This window comes from Conger conger, chromosome 2, assembly GCF_963514075.1.
Source record: "Conger conger chromosome 2, fConCon1.1, whole genome shotgun sequence".
Classification (NCBI taxonomy): domain Eukaryota; kingdom Metazoa; phylum Chordata; class Actinopteri; order Anguilliformes; family Congridae; genus Conger; species Conger conger.
In genome coordinates, this window is record NC_083761.1 from 71426276 (window position 1) to 71441849 (window position 15574).

A 15574-nucleotide genomic window follows, 5' to 3' on the forward strand; every position below is an offset into this window, starting at 1 on the left:
TGCCTTTGTAGAATAAAGTATTATTGTAAACCATGTCAATGTCCATATTTGGTTGGGTTTTTTTAGAAACTATGAATTGAAAAACCATTATTCACCCTTTAAGGTGTGAGAACACAATAACAGCCTGTGCTTAGAATATTCTTAATTGAACCTTCTAATGCTGATGTAATCACAATTGGTAATTGATGCAGTGTTCTAGTTCAGGAAAACATTCCAAAAAAAATCTAACTCAAATAGTGATAGCTTATCCATGTCATATATTAAATTCCATTTATTGCACCAGCTTTAGCAGCAAAACTGCAACAAAGCTTTGTATAATTTCATATCGGTTTTTCATGTCACCATGGTGGAATTGTAACCTATTCTTCTTTGCAGAACTAGTTTAATTCAGACAAATTGGGAGGTTTTTGAGCATGGACTACTCATTTGAGGTCCTGCCACAGCATCTCTATTATAAGTCTGGAAAGGGTTACAAATCCATTGCTAATGTTCTGGGACTCCAACCAACATCACAGCATATAGAATATGCCATCATGGCTTCTACCACAGATCAGCAGTACTGCAGGCAAAATTGTGTTGTTAAATGAAAGAGGTCAGAGGAGAAGGGCCAGACTGGTCAAAGCTGACAGGAAGGTGATAGTCATGCAAATAACCATACATTACAATAGTGGTATGCAGAAGAGCAGCTCTGTACACACAAGGAGTCAAACCTCTAAGTGGCAGGTTACAGCAGCAAAAGACCAATAAGTTAAAAAAGAAAAGAAAAAAAAGTCTAATAAATACCTAATAAAGTGCTCAGTGAGTGTAAATTCTACTATTTTGGAACCTATAATATATACAAATAATATTTTTGAAAATATTGCGCTGTAACATGTTTTTGTCATACAAGACCCTTGTTTAAAAAAATAGTTTATATTTTATTTGATGTCGTTAGTTTATATAGGCCTACTTATACTGTATACAGTATGTCAATCTCATTAAGGGTCAGTACAGTTGTACAAGATTTTGCTATCCGCCAAAAATTATGGGATTCATGTGAGAACATTCCATTGCAATTTACACTGAGAAGAACAGTATAGTTAGCGATAAATATACATATATAAATGTATATAAATAAATACTGTATAACGCATACACAATCCTTAATCGTTTATTTATCCATTTACTTATTTTTACATCCAACCATCGGGACTCTAATCAGAATTTTCGGTTTGCAAATAAATCTGCATAGAGCGGCTGGAGCGGGAATGAACCTACTGCGCATGTCCTCAGGAGAGCTATCGCCTAGAAACTGACCCAAACAAAACGTTCATCTCTGCTACTGCGAAGTTTGAAGTGCGAAGTCTTTGAAAAGGTTTTTAAAAAAATAAAAATAATCTCCAACTCAGAAGATAAGTCGTTTATGGTGAGCGTTTCGTTGAAGACAGACAGTCATGGCTGGAGACACGCAAGAAGTTCCGCTGCTTGAACTGGAATCAGTCATTGGGTTTAATGGTAATTGTATTTCGTATACCTTATACTCTACTGTATGTTGGAGAGATCTGCTAATTCGAAGTACATTAGATAGCTATATTACAAGGCGTTTGTTTGCTTACAGTGTAGAGTAAAATGAATTTACTTTGCTGTTTTCTTCTGTGATGCATATGATGGAACGGTCCTTGAAGCCACCTGTAATATAAATGCTTATTTTACTTTCTAGAAAGCTTTACATAACTGTTTAAAATTCACGAAGAATAGTTAATGTAGTCCGCATAATTAGTTTGAAACTATGTTGGCAACATGCAGATAAATGCAAAAGTATTTCGACAGTGACACAATTCGATTGTACATAGCATGTACATGCATAGCACATTCGATTTTATATCAAACAATGAATATGAGGTTAAAGTCCAAACTGCAAGCTGTGATTTGAGGTTATTTACAACCATGATCTGTATCGGAATTACAGTCATTTTTATACATAGTTCCCCCATTTTAGAAGCAAATGTATTGGGACAATATAATCTGAAAATCCTTTTATTTTGTAATCTTTTTCATTCAATGATTGTCTGAAATTTGCGACCCGTAGACATCTACAGCATTACATTATGCTGATGCTTTTATCCAAGGCAAGATACAGTTGATTAGACTAAGTGGGAGCCTCTCGAGCAATGTGTGGTTATGGGCCATACTCAAAGGCCCAACAGATCTTATTGCTGCCACACCCGGGATTGAACCACCAGCCCTGCATGTCCCAGTTATCTACCTTAGCCACTTCACTACTGGCTGCCCAACCCTGGGTATGCCAGGCATTCATGGGTCATTATGCCTTCAGTCTTGCCTTCAGCAAGTGAAACACATGTTCAGTTGGACAATTAAGAATTTTCATGTTTTAGCCCTGAAAACTCGCTTCAGCGGTATGTTTGGGGTTATTGTCTGCACATTTACCGCAAATGTACTGCTTTATAAAAAATAAAAAAAAACATGTTATATGGCTGACGCTTTTATCCAAGTAGGAGACAATCCTCCCCTGGAGCAATGCAGGATTAAGGGCCTTGGTCAAGGGCCCAACTGTGGGGATCTTATTGTGGCTACACCGGGGATTGAACCACTGACCTTGCGGGTCCCAGTCATGTACCATAACCACTACGCTACAGGCCACCCCATCTAGGCTGGAGTACAGAGCCGAAACAGAAAAATTGTGTCACTGCTCCAGTACTTTTACATTTAACTGTAGTACCAGAGCTAAAAAATATGCATATTTCCAACCTAAAGTAGGCATACCCAAAACTATAACTAGGAGGCGCAATATTATAACTCTGAGACACATTTGCGATGCGGTTTATTCCAATCGATACCTGACATACTGTATTGTTGAAAGTCCCTATGCCTTTACTTGAGGCTGCCATTGCCGTTGTTATTTTGAACAGGGCACGTGTTTTCTGGTCTGCGAGTGCATCCGGATAAAGAATACCTGGTTTACCCGCTGGGGTGCACTGTCATTCTGAAGAGCCTGGCACACGGCAAACAGCAGTTCCTGCAAGGACACACCAACAACGTCTCCTGCATCGCCGTGTCCAAGAGCGGCAAGTACATCGCCTCAGGACAGGTCACCTTCATGGGCTTCAAGGTGAATATCGACACGCAACGACGAAAACAATTAAAGCCGTTTCATAGCGAGATCTCTCCCTTTCGTCCATGTTTTGACACTGCGGTTTTTTTTAAAACACAAATACATTTCTGGCAATGAGCACTGGAATTGTCTCCTTTTTCCCTTGTCGGTCACGTGTGATGTGAGATATGGGAAACAAATTATTTAAATTGCACGCATGTTATTATCATATTATTATGAACAGTATGTCTGCTCACAGCATACAGTCAATGACAAAAAATAGGAGCCTGAAATATTTTGCTCCCAAGATGTGTACGTGTATTATTATTCAGTGTTAATGCATTTACATACCTTGGGAGTGCAGTTTCCTGTTCTTTGTCATTTACTCTCTCTGTTCTGTACCTGATGAGTCCCATATCGACGCACAGCGCTATGTTTGCCACTGCAGGCTGACATCATTATCTGGGATTACTCCAAGAGGGAAATCTATGCCAGAATGCAGCTGCACAAAGCCAAAGTGGAGGACCTGGCCTTTTCCCCGAATGACAAGTATCTGGTGTCGCTGGGCGGGCAGGATGATGGCAGGTACGCTGTTTCTCCTGGAGCTTTACATAGATGGAAACAACATTTAATTCACCTTTACTCACATCCTTTTCATCCTGTTTCATCCTCTGTTCAGTTTTTATGAGGTTATGGGTGTAAAGGAAATGCTTGTGGTCTGTAAACATGTGTACAGTACATGTTGTTTGGCTGAGGCTTTTATCCAAATCAACTTACAGTGGATTCGACTAAGCAGGGGACAATACCCCTGGAGCAATGTAAGGGCCTTGCTCAAGGGCCCAGCAGCTGTGCAGATCTTAACATGGCTACACCGGGGATTGAACCCGGAACCTTGCGGGGCCCTATCATGTAGGGCGGCCTGTAGCATAGTGGTTAAGGTAAATGACTGGGACACGCAATGTCGGTGGTTCTCATCCCCGGTGTAGCCACAATAAGATCCGCACAGCCGTTGGGCCCTTGAGCAAGGGCCTTAACCCTGCATTGCTCCAGGGGAGGATTGTCTCCTGCTTAGTCTAATCAACTGTACGTCGCTCTGGATAAGAGCGTCTGCCAAAATGTAATGTACTATAACCAGTGCGCTACAGGCTGCCTTGCGGTATGTGTGGGGTGGATGCAGTAAGTTCAGGCTCTGAGCAAATGGCGGTCTGTGTGTGTTGCAGTATTGTGGTGTGGAATATCGAGACGAAAGAGGCTATCTGTGGGAGTCCAGCTTCAGCCCACAGTGCAGGGCACTGTCACACAATACAGTACTCCAACCAGAGCGACAACATCTTTGTGTCTGCTGGGAAGTAAGTCGCCTGCGGTGTGAGATGAATGTATAATGTAATCTGCATTGTTCATATGCTATAATTAAATTAGAGGTGCAATGCCATGTGGGAGAATAGGTGAAGGTCTAGAGAGGTGTGCAACATGTCAGTTTGCCTCCAGTCTTTCTCTGGCGTCAGTATCTTGAGTGACACTCTTCTGCAGAGCCACAGATGTACGCCTTTCCCATCCCAGATAACGACTACTTTGAGAACCTCACCGATTTAGATTTTTGTTTGCTGTGTTAAAAATCAGGTATTAATTCATTAACTCATCAATATAGTTCGTTGGTACTATTCCGTAAGTATGCATCATCTGTAATGTTGCAGTAAATAGAATACATTAGAAACAGAGTGTAGAAAATGTCCATGGGCTTCTAGTCTTCTGAACTGATATATTAGTTTCCAGAAATCTATATGGCTGTGAAAGTTATTTGTTAAATTTAAGTGGCTTCATTTCTTCTCTTCTGCCACCTTGAATGTGAATTAATTAGGACCATAACACAACAAGAGATCTCAGCTGGACTTTGCCCAAACAGTCATTTATGGCCTTGCTATTAATGCCGCAATGGCTCACCCCCACAACGTGTCTCCCACAGTTCGACGCTCCGTGTTTGGGAGCTCGATCTTCCCAACAGAAAGGTCCGCCCTACGGAATGCCAGACGGGACAGCTGAAGAGGATAGTGAAATGTATCGAGGTGAGGGCTCTCTACAGGGGCAGGCAGCCTGCTGAGAGTTTTCGTATAATTGGTAGAGGTATGCCTGCAGATTGGAACATCAAAGGTACACTGTACCCTGCTGGGAAGGGAAGAGAATATGCCAAGAATATAAGTGGATAAATTTGGAAACACAAGCTAACCAAATCAAGAATTCACTTTTAAAAGTCATCCTGAGTGGGTCTGGTGTGGTGCCTTCACCGTGTTGCAGATCCCAGAAGACGACAGTTTCTTCTACTGCGGCACCACCAGTGGAGACTTGCTGAAAGTTAACCTCCAGACCAAACTTCTCAGCAGCTGCGGGCCGACGAAACTAAAATTCATCAAGGTGAGCCAAGGCACGGAGTGAATACACCGCTTTTTTTTTACCAGAATGAGATGGATTTCATAAGTAATTATGGTAATTGTTTCAGTATCAAATTGAATTGAACACAATTGTAAATGTTCTGTGCTGTTTTTGTAAAATACTTATGATTCTTAACAACTGCCTTAGAATACTTCAGAGGATAAGCCCTTACACTAGAAACCAAGTTAGGATTTTATTTCTCAATTTACTTCAGGGCACTTCAGGGCCCAAAATATAGTTTAACAATATCACAAAATCTATGACAAAATCTTATTTGTGGATATGCATGTTTGCACTATATTTACCTGGAGCACAGAGCTGGGCTGAAAAGGGAGAGCTGCATGGCACTTATTGCTAGAGCAACATGAACCAATGAAAACCCAGAGTACTGCCTGCAGTGTTCGCATCAGGCCTTTGATGTGAAAAAACCCAAACCTTGTTGAAAATAAAATACATTAAATATTGACTTTTTGCTGGTCACACTTCACAATAAGGTTAATGAATTGGCATTGACTAATGTAGTTATTATCATGAACTAATGATGGGCAAATACATTAATTAATTAAGCATTGGTTCATGCATTTGTTAACAACTAACTAACATATTTGTTATATGATATTTATACATTAGCAAACCATAGGATGAACTTATAATTAGTTAAACATTAACAAATACATTAACTGACTGTTTCATTCCAGTATGAATTGGTAAAAACTAAAGTTGTTGTTAATGAATTAATGATGTACAAATGCATTAACATAGCTGTACAGATTACGTTCTCAGTAGTAGTTAGTTAATAACTACATTAGTTCATGCCAATGCATGAAACTTTACAGTATAGTGTTACCCTTTTCCGGTGAAGACAGTGTTGCTTTTCGTCTCTGGTTGTGAATAGTGAGTGGGCTCTTCTCTCTGCAGGGGGTGAACAGCCTGAAGGTGCTGAAGACCGGGGATGTGCTGGTGGGGTCGGGAGATGGGAACTTCTCCCTGTGCTCTGGGGCTTTTAAGGTCATCAAGTGAGTCCAGCTACTGAGAGATGTGGGGCTCTTTCCAATCGCTCACTTTTGCCTCCCCATTTCCTTTCCTCATCTCCTTTCCTAGCTCCTAGCTCCACCCATCCGAGGTGGCAAGGAAAGGAAGAGCGGAAAGGGGATAGACAAAATGGTTATTAGTCAAATGGGATGTTCTTGCTGTTTCAAGCGTAAGTTTGAAGGCACGTCGTGGCAGATGGGGAGAAGTGGATCCACGTGTCAATCATTTATACCTCACACGTTATGAGTAAATACTCCCACAAAAGATGCACTTGTGTTGCCTTTGTCAAGAATCCTTTGGGGGCCTCCTAGCTCCTTGCTTCTTCAAGGAGCATTTAACGGGTAGGAATGCCCTCAAAGAGAACGGACATCGATCGATTTCCGGGTGACAGGAAAGGAGACAGAGATTAAATAAGCAACTGGAATGAGCCCCTGTTTAAAACACGTCTGCCGTTTTTCACTGAAGCTTTGCGCCGTAATTAGCTGCCGTCCGCGGCGTCTCCGCCGGCCCTTCCTGCTCTACCCCTTGCCGTGTGTCCGCAGGCAGGTCCAGCTGGAGGGGGGCGTGACCTCCATCGCCCTGCGAGGCGAGGGCCACCAGCTGTTCGCTGGCACGGAGAGCGCGCAGATCTACCGCTTCAGCTACGCCGACTTCAAAGAGGAGCTCATCACCACCAGCCACGACAGCGCCGTGAATGACGTGGCCTTCCCTTTGTGAGTGACACCCCGCCTGGGTCACACGGGGGGGGGGGGGGTTCTGCACACACTGTGAGCAGAAATCAGCAGCCGCAAAATAACGTGTGACACGCGCTACCGTACCGCCATTCAGTACCGCATTCAGCTCCCTGACTGTCTGCTTCTTCCTTTGTATGGCTGTTCCTTTGTATGAACCTCTGCTCTCTTTCCAAGCTATGCGCAAACATGCGCAGAATAATATTCTCAGCACTTGTTGCAGTAATTATATTATCATCCACAATAGGGCGTTGTAAGATAATGTACTTCCAATATTAATGAGCTTGAAAAGGGTTTATGGTTACTTGTCAGAATTTCCGACAGAAGCTCCAGTTACTGATAACACTGCACTCAGCAGTTACAGTAAGCTGATAACAGTACATTTATCTCTCCCTTGCTGTCTTTCTCTCCATGCCCCTCTCCCCCTCTCTCCCCCTCTCTTTCTGCCTCTCTCCCTCTTTCCCTCTCTCCCCCTCTCTCCCTCTCCCCCTCCATCTCTCTTCCCCCTCTCTTTCCCTCCCTCTCCTCCTCCCTCTCTCTCCCTCCCTCTCTTTCCCTCTCTCCCTCCCTCTCCCTCCCTCCCTCTCTCTCCCTCCCTCTCTCCCTCTCTCCCTCCCTCTCCCTCCCTCTCTCCCTCCCTCTCCCTCCCTCCCTCTCTCTCCCTCCCTCGCTCTCCCTCTCTCTCCCTCTCTCTCCCTCCCTCTCTCCCTCCCTCTCTCTCTCCCTCTCTCTCTCTCTCTCTCAGTGCGTGCTCTGAGCTCTTTGCCACCTGCTCCCAGGGCAGCATTAGGGTGTGGCACACAGACACGTCTAAGGAGCTGCTGCGCATCAAGGTGCCCAACATGACGTGCAACGCCCTGGAGTTCATGAGGGACGGCAGGAGCATCATCAGCGGTGCGTGGGGACCCCGTTTCCTCTCACAGAGGGGTCTCTCATTACACAGAAAACTTCACCTCCCACAAACGACACTGAGCCGCCAGACACTGAGGCTTGAAATTCAGTTGCAGATCGTATCTTTACAGCTTATCTCTTTGGATGATGATTCTTTCATCTTGGCTGTATTTGAATTCAGAACACCTCAGAACGCAAAGTCAACACATTCTGTACATCGGTTATTTTCTTTTAAATGAGAAAATTATTATGAGATTATAGATAGTATTTTTTTTCTCCGTGTGTTTGTTTGTCTTATTTCCAGCTTGGAATGACGGAAACATCCGGGTGTTCACTCCGGAGAGCGGCAGGCTGAGTCTGATCATTCAGAACGCCCACAGCATGGGGGTTAGCGCCATCGCGGGCACCACGGACTGCAGCAGAATCCTGAGCGGGGGAGGGGAGGGGCAGGTGAGCTCCTGTAGAATAAATCACATTAGACAATCTTAAGACCTTACATTACAGTAATTTAACTGCCGCTTTTATCCAATGTCACTTAAAGTCGATCAGACTAAGCAGGGGCCAATCCCTCCTGGATCAAAGTGGGGTTAAGGGCCTTGCTCAAGGGCCCAACAGCTCTGTGGACCAACCTGCCAGGTCCCAGTCAAGCACCTTAGCCACTAGGCTACAACCTGCCTATAGCACAGTGGTTCTTTGTACTGTCCAGTCTGATGTTTGTTGTACTGTCCATGGTACCTCCCTGTGCCCACCTACACTTCCTCCAGTTATTCCGGTTTTCTCCCAGAATCCAAATTCATCGCACTTAGGCTACTTGGGCGGATGGGGTCATGTATGCAGCTGGAGCGTAGCTGAGAATAGCCAGTTTACACTGTACGCTGTATGCTGACTGTAACTGACCCTCCTCTTTTGCATTCCCGTGTGCAGGTGAGGATGTGGCAGATCCATCAGGGCACTCATAGGCTCATTGAGACCATGAAGGAGCACAAGGCCACTGTCACCTGCATCAAGATCAAGAGCAACAACAAGGAGTGCGTCACTGCCAGCTCAGACGGGGCCTGCATCATCTGGGACCTGGTGTGAGTTGAGCACACGTACACTCCGTCATCACGTTCTCCCTCACTCCTCCCCACCGTCATTATTCACTGCTTCATAAAGAAAGTGTCAATCAAGCTGCCTTCAGACTGAATCAGTCAAACTGAAATCTTCATTTGAAATCGTTCATTTAACCCTTTAGACACCAGTAAAATCCCACCCTGCTGAAAAAACAGCTCAAGCTCGGGTTGCAAACAGCTGGTAGCTGGTTGAACAGTTCAGACCAGCTCCCAGCTTGACATGGTTTGACCAGCTCAAACTGTGTTTTGAAACAGCTGGTAGCTGGTTGACCAGCTTCCAACTCACACAGGCCACCAGCACTTAAATTTTCACTAATGTTAAGAACACAATTCATCTCACCGGATCTCCCTTTTCTTTCCCCTGCCTCTCTCGGCAGACGCTTCGTGAGGAACCAAATGGTCCTGGCCAACACTCTGTTCAGAACCGTCTGCTACCACCCAGAGGAGTACCAGATCATCACCAGTGGCACCGACAGGAAGGTGGGACTCTCAACCTTACAGACATGGTGCATGTCTGCCACCCAATGCCTTTCACCCCCCTCCTCCTTCAGGTTGGGGTGCACTGATCATCTCATGATCATCTAATGTTTCTTCCTGTGTATGAGAATTAGGCCTTTTTCTGTCGATGGGAATTAGGTCGTAATTGTTTCGGCTTCAAATACTTCAAATCTGCGCTAAACTGCACTCACCTGGTGCGCTTGAGCCAACCAAGAACGTATTTTGAGAGTATTTCATAGGTGCCAATACACCAGACAAGCTGAATAAAGTGTAGAAAAGTATTTGAATCGAAAACAGGTCTGCTGCAGTCTTATAAGTGGTAACGTGTGCAGAGCACTGAGGAGCAGTCTCCCAGAGTCCCAGGCAGGGTGCATTCCTCTGCATCGCCGGGGCTGGGTTTTTATTGATGTTATCATTCAGCGAATGAGGAGACAGATCAATCCTGATGATGCGGGCGTAATGGAGCATGCTGAAAGGAGGATGGGATGTTTGACGAGCAGGTGCCCGCCGGCCCGGGCGGGTTTGGGGGGGGCGCGAAAGGGGAGGGGCCTGAGAAACGTCCCATCTTCGCGCCTTCCTGCGGAAGCAGCCACGCCGCCCGAGCCGGGGGAGCGAGCCAGAAACGCCATCTGCTCGCTCAAGACACGAGCGCGCAGTCTGTCCCGGGGCAAACATCCCCCGCAATTAAACTCCCATCGACCAGCCCCGGCGCCTCCACGAGCCGTCCGCGATGGAGTCATCCGCGCTAGAATGGGCGGCCATTTGGCCCTGCTTCGGCCAGGCCCGCACCAACCGCTCCACAGCTTGCGTCAGACAGTCAGCGGCTCGGAGGCTAACGCGGTATCCATCCAGAAATCAGGTGTGCGCTCCTCGTTTTCCGAGCGGCGAGGTTAGCGAAGCGTCGATTCAAAAATGCTAACGCGAGCGCGCCTCCGTGGGCCTTCGAGATCGACGAGCTGTTTGTGACGAGTTCCGCTGCCGCTCCTTGGTTTGTTCGCCGCGTTCGCCTGTCTCCTCTAAAAACATCACCTCAGCTCTGTCTGCTGGGACACAATGAAAGGGATGTGTGCCACACTTCCACATTTAACCTTGTTAACATATCCGTGGTGCACCGGCAAAAACACCGCTTCGCAAACCATGTCAATTTCGTCCCTGAGAGGCCCAATTAAGGAAGAAGAGGATTATTAATGCGTGAGCAGCCCATAAGTGGATTAGGACTGCAGCTGCATCACTATGCAAAGGCAGAGTAAATGGAATAGCGCAGAATGAAAAGAGGGTTTTACCGGAATAGCCCGCGTGACCGAGTTTAAATCCTCAGTGTCGCTAATGTATTGCTCTGAGAAATCACACAATTCAGCTCTGACGTGCGACAGGAAATTGCCACGTTTGGCCCAAAAAAAGTTGAACGTAAATTTTTTGGCGATAATGGACTTCTGGAGAAACACAAAAGGCCAAACAAACTACTTTACCCTGGAAATTAGCGACAGTGGCGACCCGAAAGAGGGCAATAATAGCAGCTGACACGGCCGGCCCCCAGAGCGAACAGCCCTGACTGTAATTAATTTCTGCCTGCCATGGGGCCCTGGAAGGAGGCCAGTCAGGCCAGGACGGAGGGCCCGGAACGCGGGTGGGTTCAGAGAAAGCAGGCAGCCATGGCTCCAGTAACACCGCCCTGGCCACATGAGGACACGAGGCAGGGACTGTGACTGCTCTGTGCCCCCTGAGCCTCCGGGAGGAATGGCCTGTAATGTCAACAGGAGTAGGAATCTGAATTCAGAAACAGAATTTATTCATTTCTTTTTGACTAGCGTTATGTATTTTGACTGTTTTCAGAATAATATACACATTAGTAAGAGGGAATGATTTAGGTCAGGCATTTTGTACTGCATAAAGGTTACTATCAAAAATGAATGATCAATTGGTGAGTCAGATTACAAATTTATCATTTATATCTGTTGTTTCTGTATTCTGTATGTCAGAGTAATACATCAGTGACATGGAGCATTTAAACTATCTTATGAGGGCTATTCCGGTAAAACACTCTTCCTAATAAAACCCTGTTCTGTCTGTTCTGCAGTGCAATGCAGTTTCCAGTCCTAATCCACTTACGGACTGCTCACATATTAATAATCCTCTTTTTCCTTAACTGAGCCTCTCGGGGGAGGAATTGACAAGCTTTTCAAAACAATCGTTCGTGTACATGCTTCAGATAACGAATTTCAGTGCGTGTCCCTAAGCCAAAGAGCTGTTGGAGTCAGTAAGAACTTGGCAGAGCGACTTGGCAAATTATAACGTATGAAATATGGGCACATAAAATATAAAAACGTATTGGCCCTGTGTCAACAACGAGAAGCCTTTTTGTGTGTGTTTTACCATATCCTGGTTGTATAGACTTACATTACATTACATACATACATACACTGTATACAGTATGCTGCATAATGTTTGGCGCAAAGGCATTTCTTGATTTAGCCCTGTACTCCCCAATTAGAGCAAATTCCCAGCTTTTATTAAAAGGTTGATTTTATTAAACAGTTGAGTTAGTCTAAGGTTTGGCCTGTCTATCTGACTGTTTTTATTTTATTTCTCTGGCTACCTTTACTTGCATTGTCTCAACTCTGGTACTCATGTTGATAAAAGACAAAAAGGCAATCAAAAGGCTAGCATCAAGTCTAGATACTGAAAGCTAGGAAACAAGTGAATGCACCTGATTAATCAGAAACACCTGTTGTTTCAAACATTATGGTCCTCTGGAGTATGGGGACTATGTATAGAAACTGCTGTCATTTCTACATGGTGAAACTTGAAATTTTCAATGCACTTTAAGCACGTGTGCATTGTTTGTTTACAAACATAAAACTGTGCCGGAGCAAAATTTTAAAAAATATATGCCGTTGTCCCAAACGTTATGGTAATGATATTCATCGAATATTAATGCATCACTGTTCTTCTCTTTCGGCATATGAAATGAAACGTGGTCTTTGGACTGCTGTCCAGAGGGTGTTGTCAGCACAGCCAGGCTGATTTCACATCAGAGAACTGTGGAATAATATCTAGATAGCCTTGGAACTAGCAAGCCAAAATGTGCATGGGCATGGCTTCCTACCATTCATACACAAAATGATACTTGTTGTGGTTAGTTTTGCCTCTAAGGTTTGTTTCAGCGCTCCCGTGTCCTGTAAGTGCAGCAGGGGCCCACAGTCCATTCTACTCCTGACATACACCCATGCCGTGTGTTTTCAAACACCTACATTGTAAACTGTAATAACAGGAAAGCCCCTCGATTGTTAAGGGGATTGTGATAATGCTGTGCTATAAATATCCTGAAATACTGTACCGAAATCACCTTTGAATGCCCAAGCTGGTGAGAAACATCTGCTAGCCCTTGAGATTAGCTCCCATTTAGAGATATCGATGCGTTTTTAACTGCCGCATATGACTGTTCGATGAACTTTTGCAGCTGAATTTGTGCTGCGATGGACTTTGGAGAAACTGAAGGCAGATAAGCCTTCCACACAGTAGTGATCTAAGCCCCTAGTGTTCGGTAAATAATAATTATTTATTTAGTGTTTAGTGGTTTATTTATGTGCCGAGCCTGAGTCGCATAAGATGTTTGCTTGGAAACAGTTTATTCAATGAAATATAACTGATATAATTAATCGGATTAATATTTCTGGTGCCATTGAAAAGTATGGAGTATTGAAAATCCAGTACTTTTCATTTTGGTAAAAGACTATTATTTTTGGACAATGGGAAAATGCTGTTGAAACACAATGAGTGTTGAAATATCATTAAGGTAAAAACAATACAATGGGTCTTTTTCCGTCCCCTGTGCAGATCGGGTATTGGGAAGTGTTTGACGGATCGGCTATAAGAGAACTGGAGGGATCCCTGTCAGGATCCATCAACGGCATGCACATTTCACAGGACGGAAACCACTTTGTCACAGGTGGGTCTGATGCTGCTCTTCTGGTTATTCACACGTGCAGTAGTAACAAAGGATTGTGTGACTTCTTCATGTACAAGTTAAAATACCACTTGCTATTCCAGTCAGTGGAAGGCTAAGCCAGCAGCAACGACGACAACAACAACATCTAAAAAATGCATAACACTTCCCTGCATTTGATGTTCAGCATTAAAAACACATTAAAACATTACAGGCATCATTGAACAAAACCTTGCGCGTAACCCCCAGCAGATTAAAGACGGAATTACACAAACACAGTGATGCAGCCGCTAAAATTAAACATAAAAACACACTTGTAGGAATTCCCACTCAGGTTAAAGGAGCTTGTAGACATCTGCTGTTGGTTTTCATGCAAGTCTACAGTCAAAGGGAAAAGTAGCCTTTTTTGTAACAGGTATAATAATGTACTGTAGACATTACTTGTGGATGTGGGCAGCATTACAACCCTTGAGGCTAAGGTTGTTGAACTGTTAAGTCTGTGTCATGCCCATATCACACAAGAGACTAGAATTAAATACCGAACATTCTTTCAACGTGCAAACAACTGTAATTGGGCACCGACTGGACATTTGCTTCAAGTTCAGATGTACTGCATCTCTTAAGTTTAATTTGAAATAAATGCCCTTTTGACACTGGACTTATGGGACACCCCATATAATTACATTATGGCCTCGTTTAGTTACAACTAATTTAGCAATTCACTGAAGCGTCAAATACAGCCTGATAGGGGCACAGAGGGACATAAGGGGAAATGTACGGGCGAATGCTGATGTCCCTTTCTCCACAGGTGGCGATGAGAAGCTGGTGAAGGTTTGGGGGTATGCTGAGGGAGAGGTCACCCACGTTGGCATCGGGCACAGTGGTAACATTACCAGCGTGAGGGTCTGTCCCAACAGCAGGTATATCATCAGCTCCAGCGCAGATGGAGCCATCCTCAGGTGGAGATACCCTCACCCCTCCTGAAACAGCCCAGAGTCAGGCCGGCCCCCACCGGCCCTGTGGGAGTCAGCTACCAACCAGCCTCTTCCCACAGGATCTCACTTTTCTCCTGTCTCGTCTTTTACCAGATCTTAATATTCACACTTTAAAGTAAATAAAATGTTGTCTGTGTAGCACCCAAAAAAAAAGTTTACTAATTAAACTGTTAATGAATTAAAGTTAATTCATTCCTGCTGTCTCTGGATAAATGTCTGATCATGAAGTTTACTGTTTGCTGTACTATTTATCATTCTGCGACGTGCATTGGTGATAGCCAGGTGAAAACCTTCAATATATCAACAAATCATGTTTACATTGCTAATCAGCTTTTAATTTCCATTTGCATTGATGGAAATCAGGTTCTATTCAATAAGGATTCGCGTTTGATTAGAGCTACAGGATGTTCTAGGGAAAATGGGAAAATAGTGATGTATTCCTTTAGCTAGCCCTGGTCAGCTAACGGATCGACTGACTCTCAAGGGACCAACGGTGGGTTTGAGGAGGTTGAGAGCTGATTGTTACTTGCTGCTTGTCTAAATTCAGCGCCTGTTTCAGCACCTCAGAAGTTAACTCAAAAATTAATTGCACTTACCAACAAACTGTGACCCAGTACAAAACTGCACCCAGTCAGCACAATGCTCAGCTTACAAAATAGAGCGTTTGAGTGTCCCCTTTCTCCTCTGAATGCTGAGTAGGCCTAGTCTTTATCTGGGAGAAACTGAATGTCTAAGTATAGAAAACAGGAGCTTTGTTCTGCACGGTAATATATGTGTTTTTTTTACCTTTGGTACGGAATAAGGAGACATATGCTTTATCTGCGCATCTGTGAATATAATTTGGATTCATG

At 44.3% G+C, this 15574-nt stretch overlaps 1 protein-coding gene across 1 annotated transcript; it reads left to right on the forward strand.

Annotated features, from left to right (window-relative positions):
- The first annotated feature begins 1334 nt into the window (after positions 1-1334).
- cfap52 (cilia and flagella associated protein 52) lies at positions 1335-14915 on the forward strand. Its single transcript, XM_061232893.1, has 14 exons — positions 1335-1494; positions 2910-3109; positions 3540-3676; positions 4312-4440; positions 5055-5154; positions 5384-5500; positions 6437-6534; positions 7093-7263; positions 8027-8175; positions 8477-8622; positions 9097-9248; positions 9662-9764; positions 13620-13731; positions 14537-14915. The coding sequence occupies exons 1-14, from the start codon at positions 1434-1436 to the stop codon at positions 14710-14712; spliced, it is 1851 nt and encodes a 616-aa protein (XP_061088877.1). The 5' UTR covers positions 1335-1433; the 3' UTR covers positions 14713-14915.
- Positions 14916-15574: the final 659 nt, after the last annotated feature.

Excerpts from the sequence above, each read along its gene's own strand:
- cfap52 (XM_061232893.1), top strand. The coding sequence starts at position 1,434 with ATGGCTGGAGACACGCAAGAAGTTCCGCTGCTTGAACTGGAATCAGTC. Across the intron at positions 1,495-2,909 it reads ATCAGTCATTGGGTTTAATG|GGCACGTGTTTTCTGGTCTG; the intron begins GTAATTGTATTT and ends TATTTTGAACAG. Across the intron at positions 9,249-9,661 it reads TGCATCATCTGGGACCTGGT|ACGCTTCGTGAGGAACCAAA; the intron begins GTGAGTTGAGCA and ends CTCTCTCGGCAG.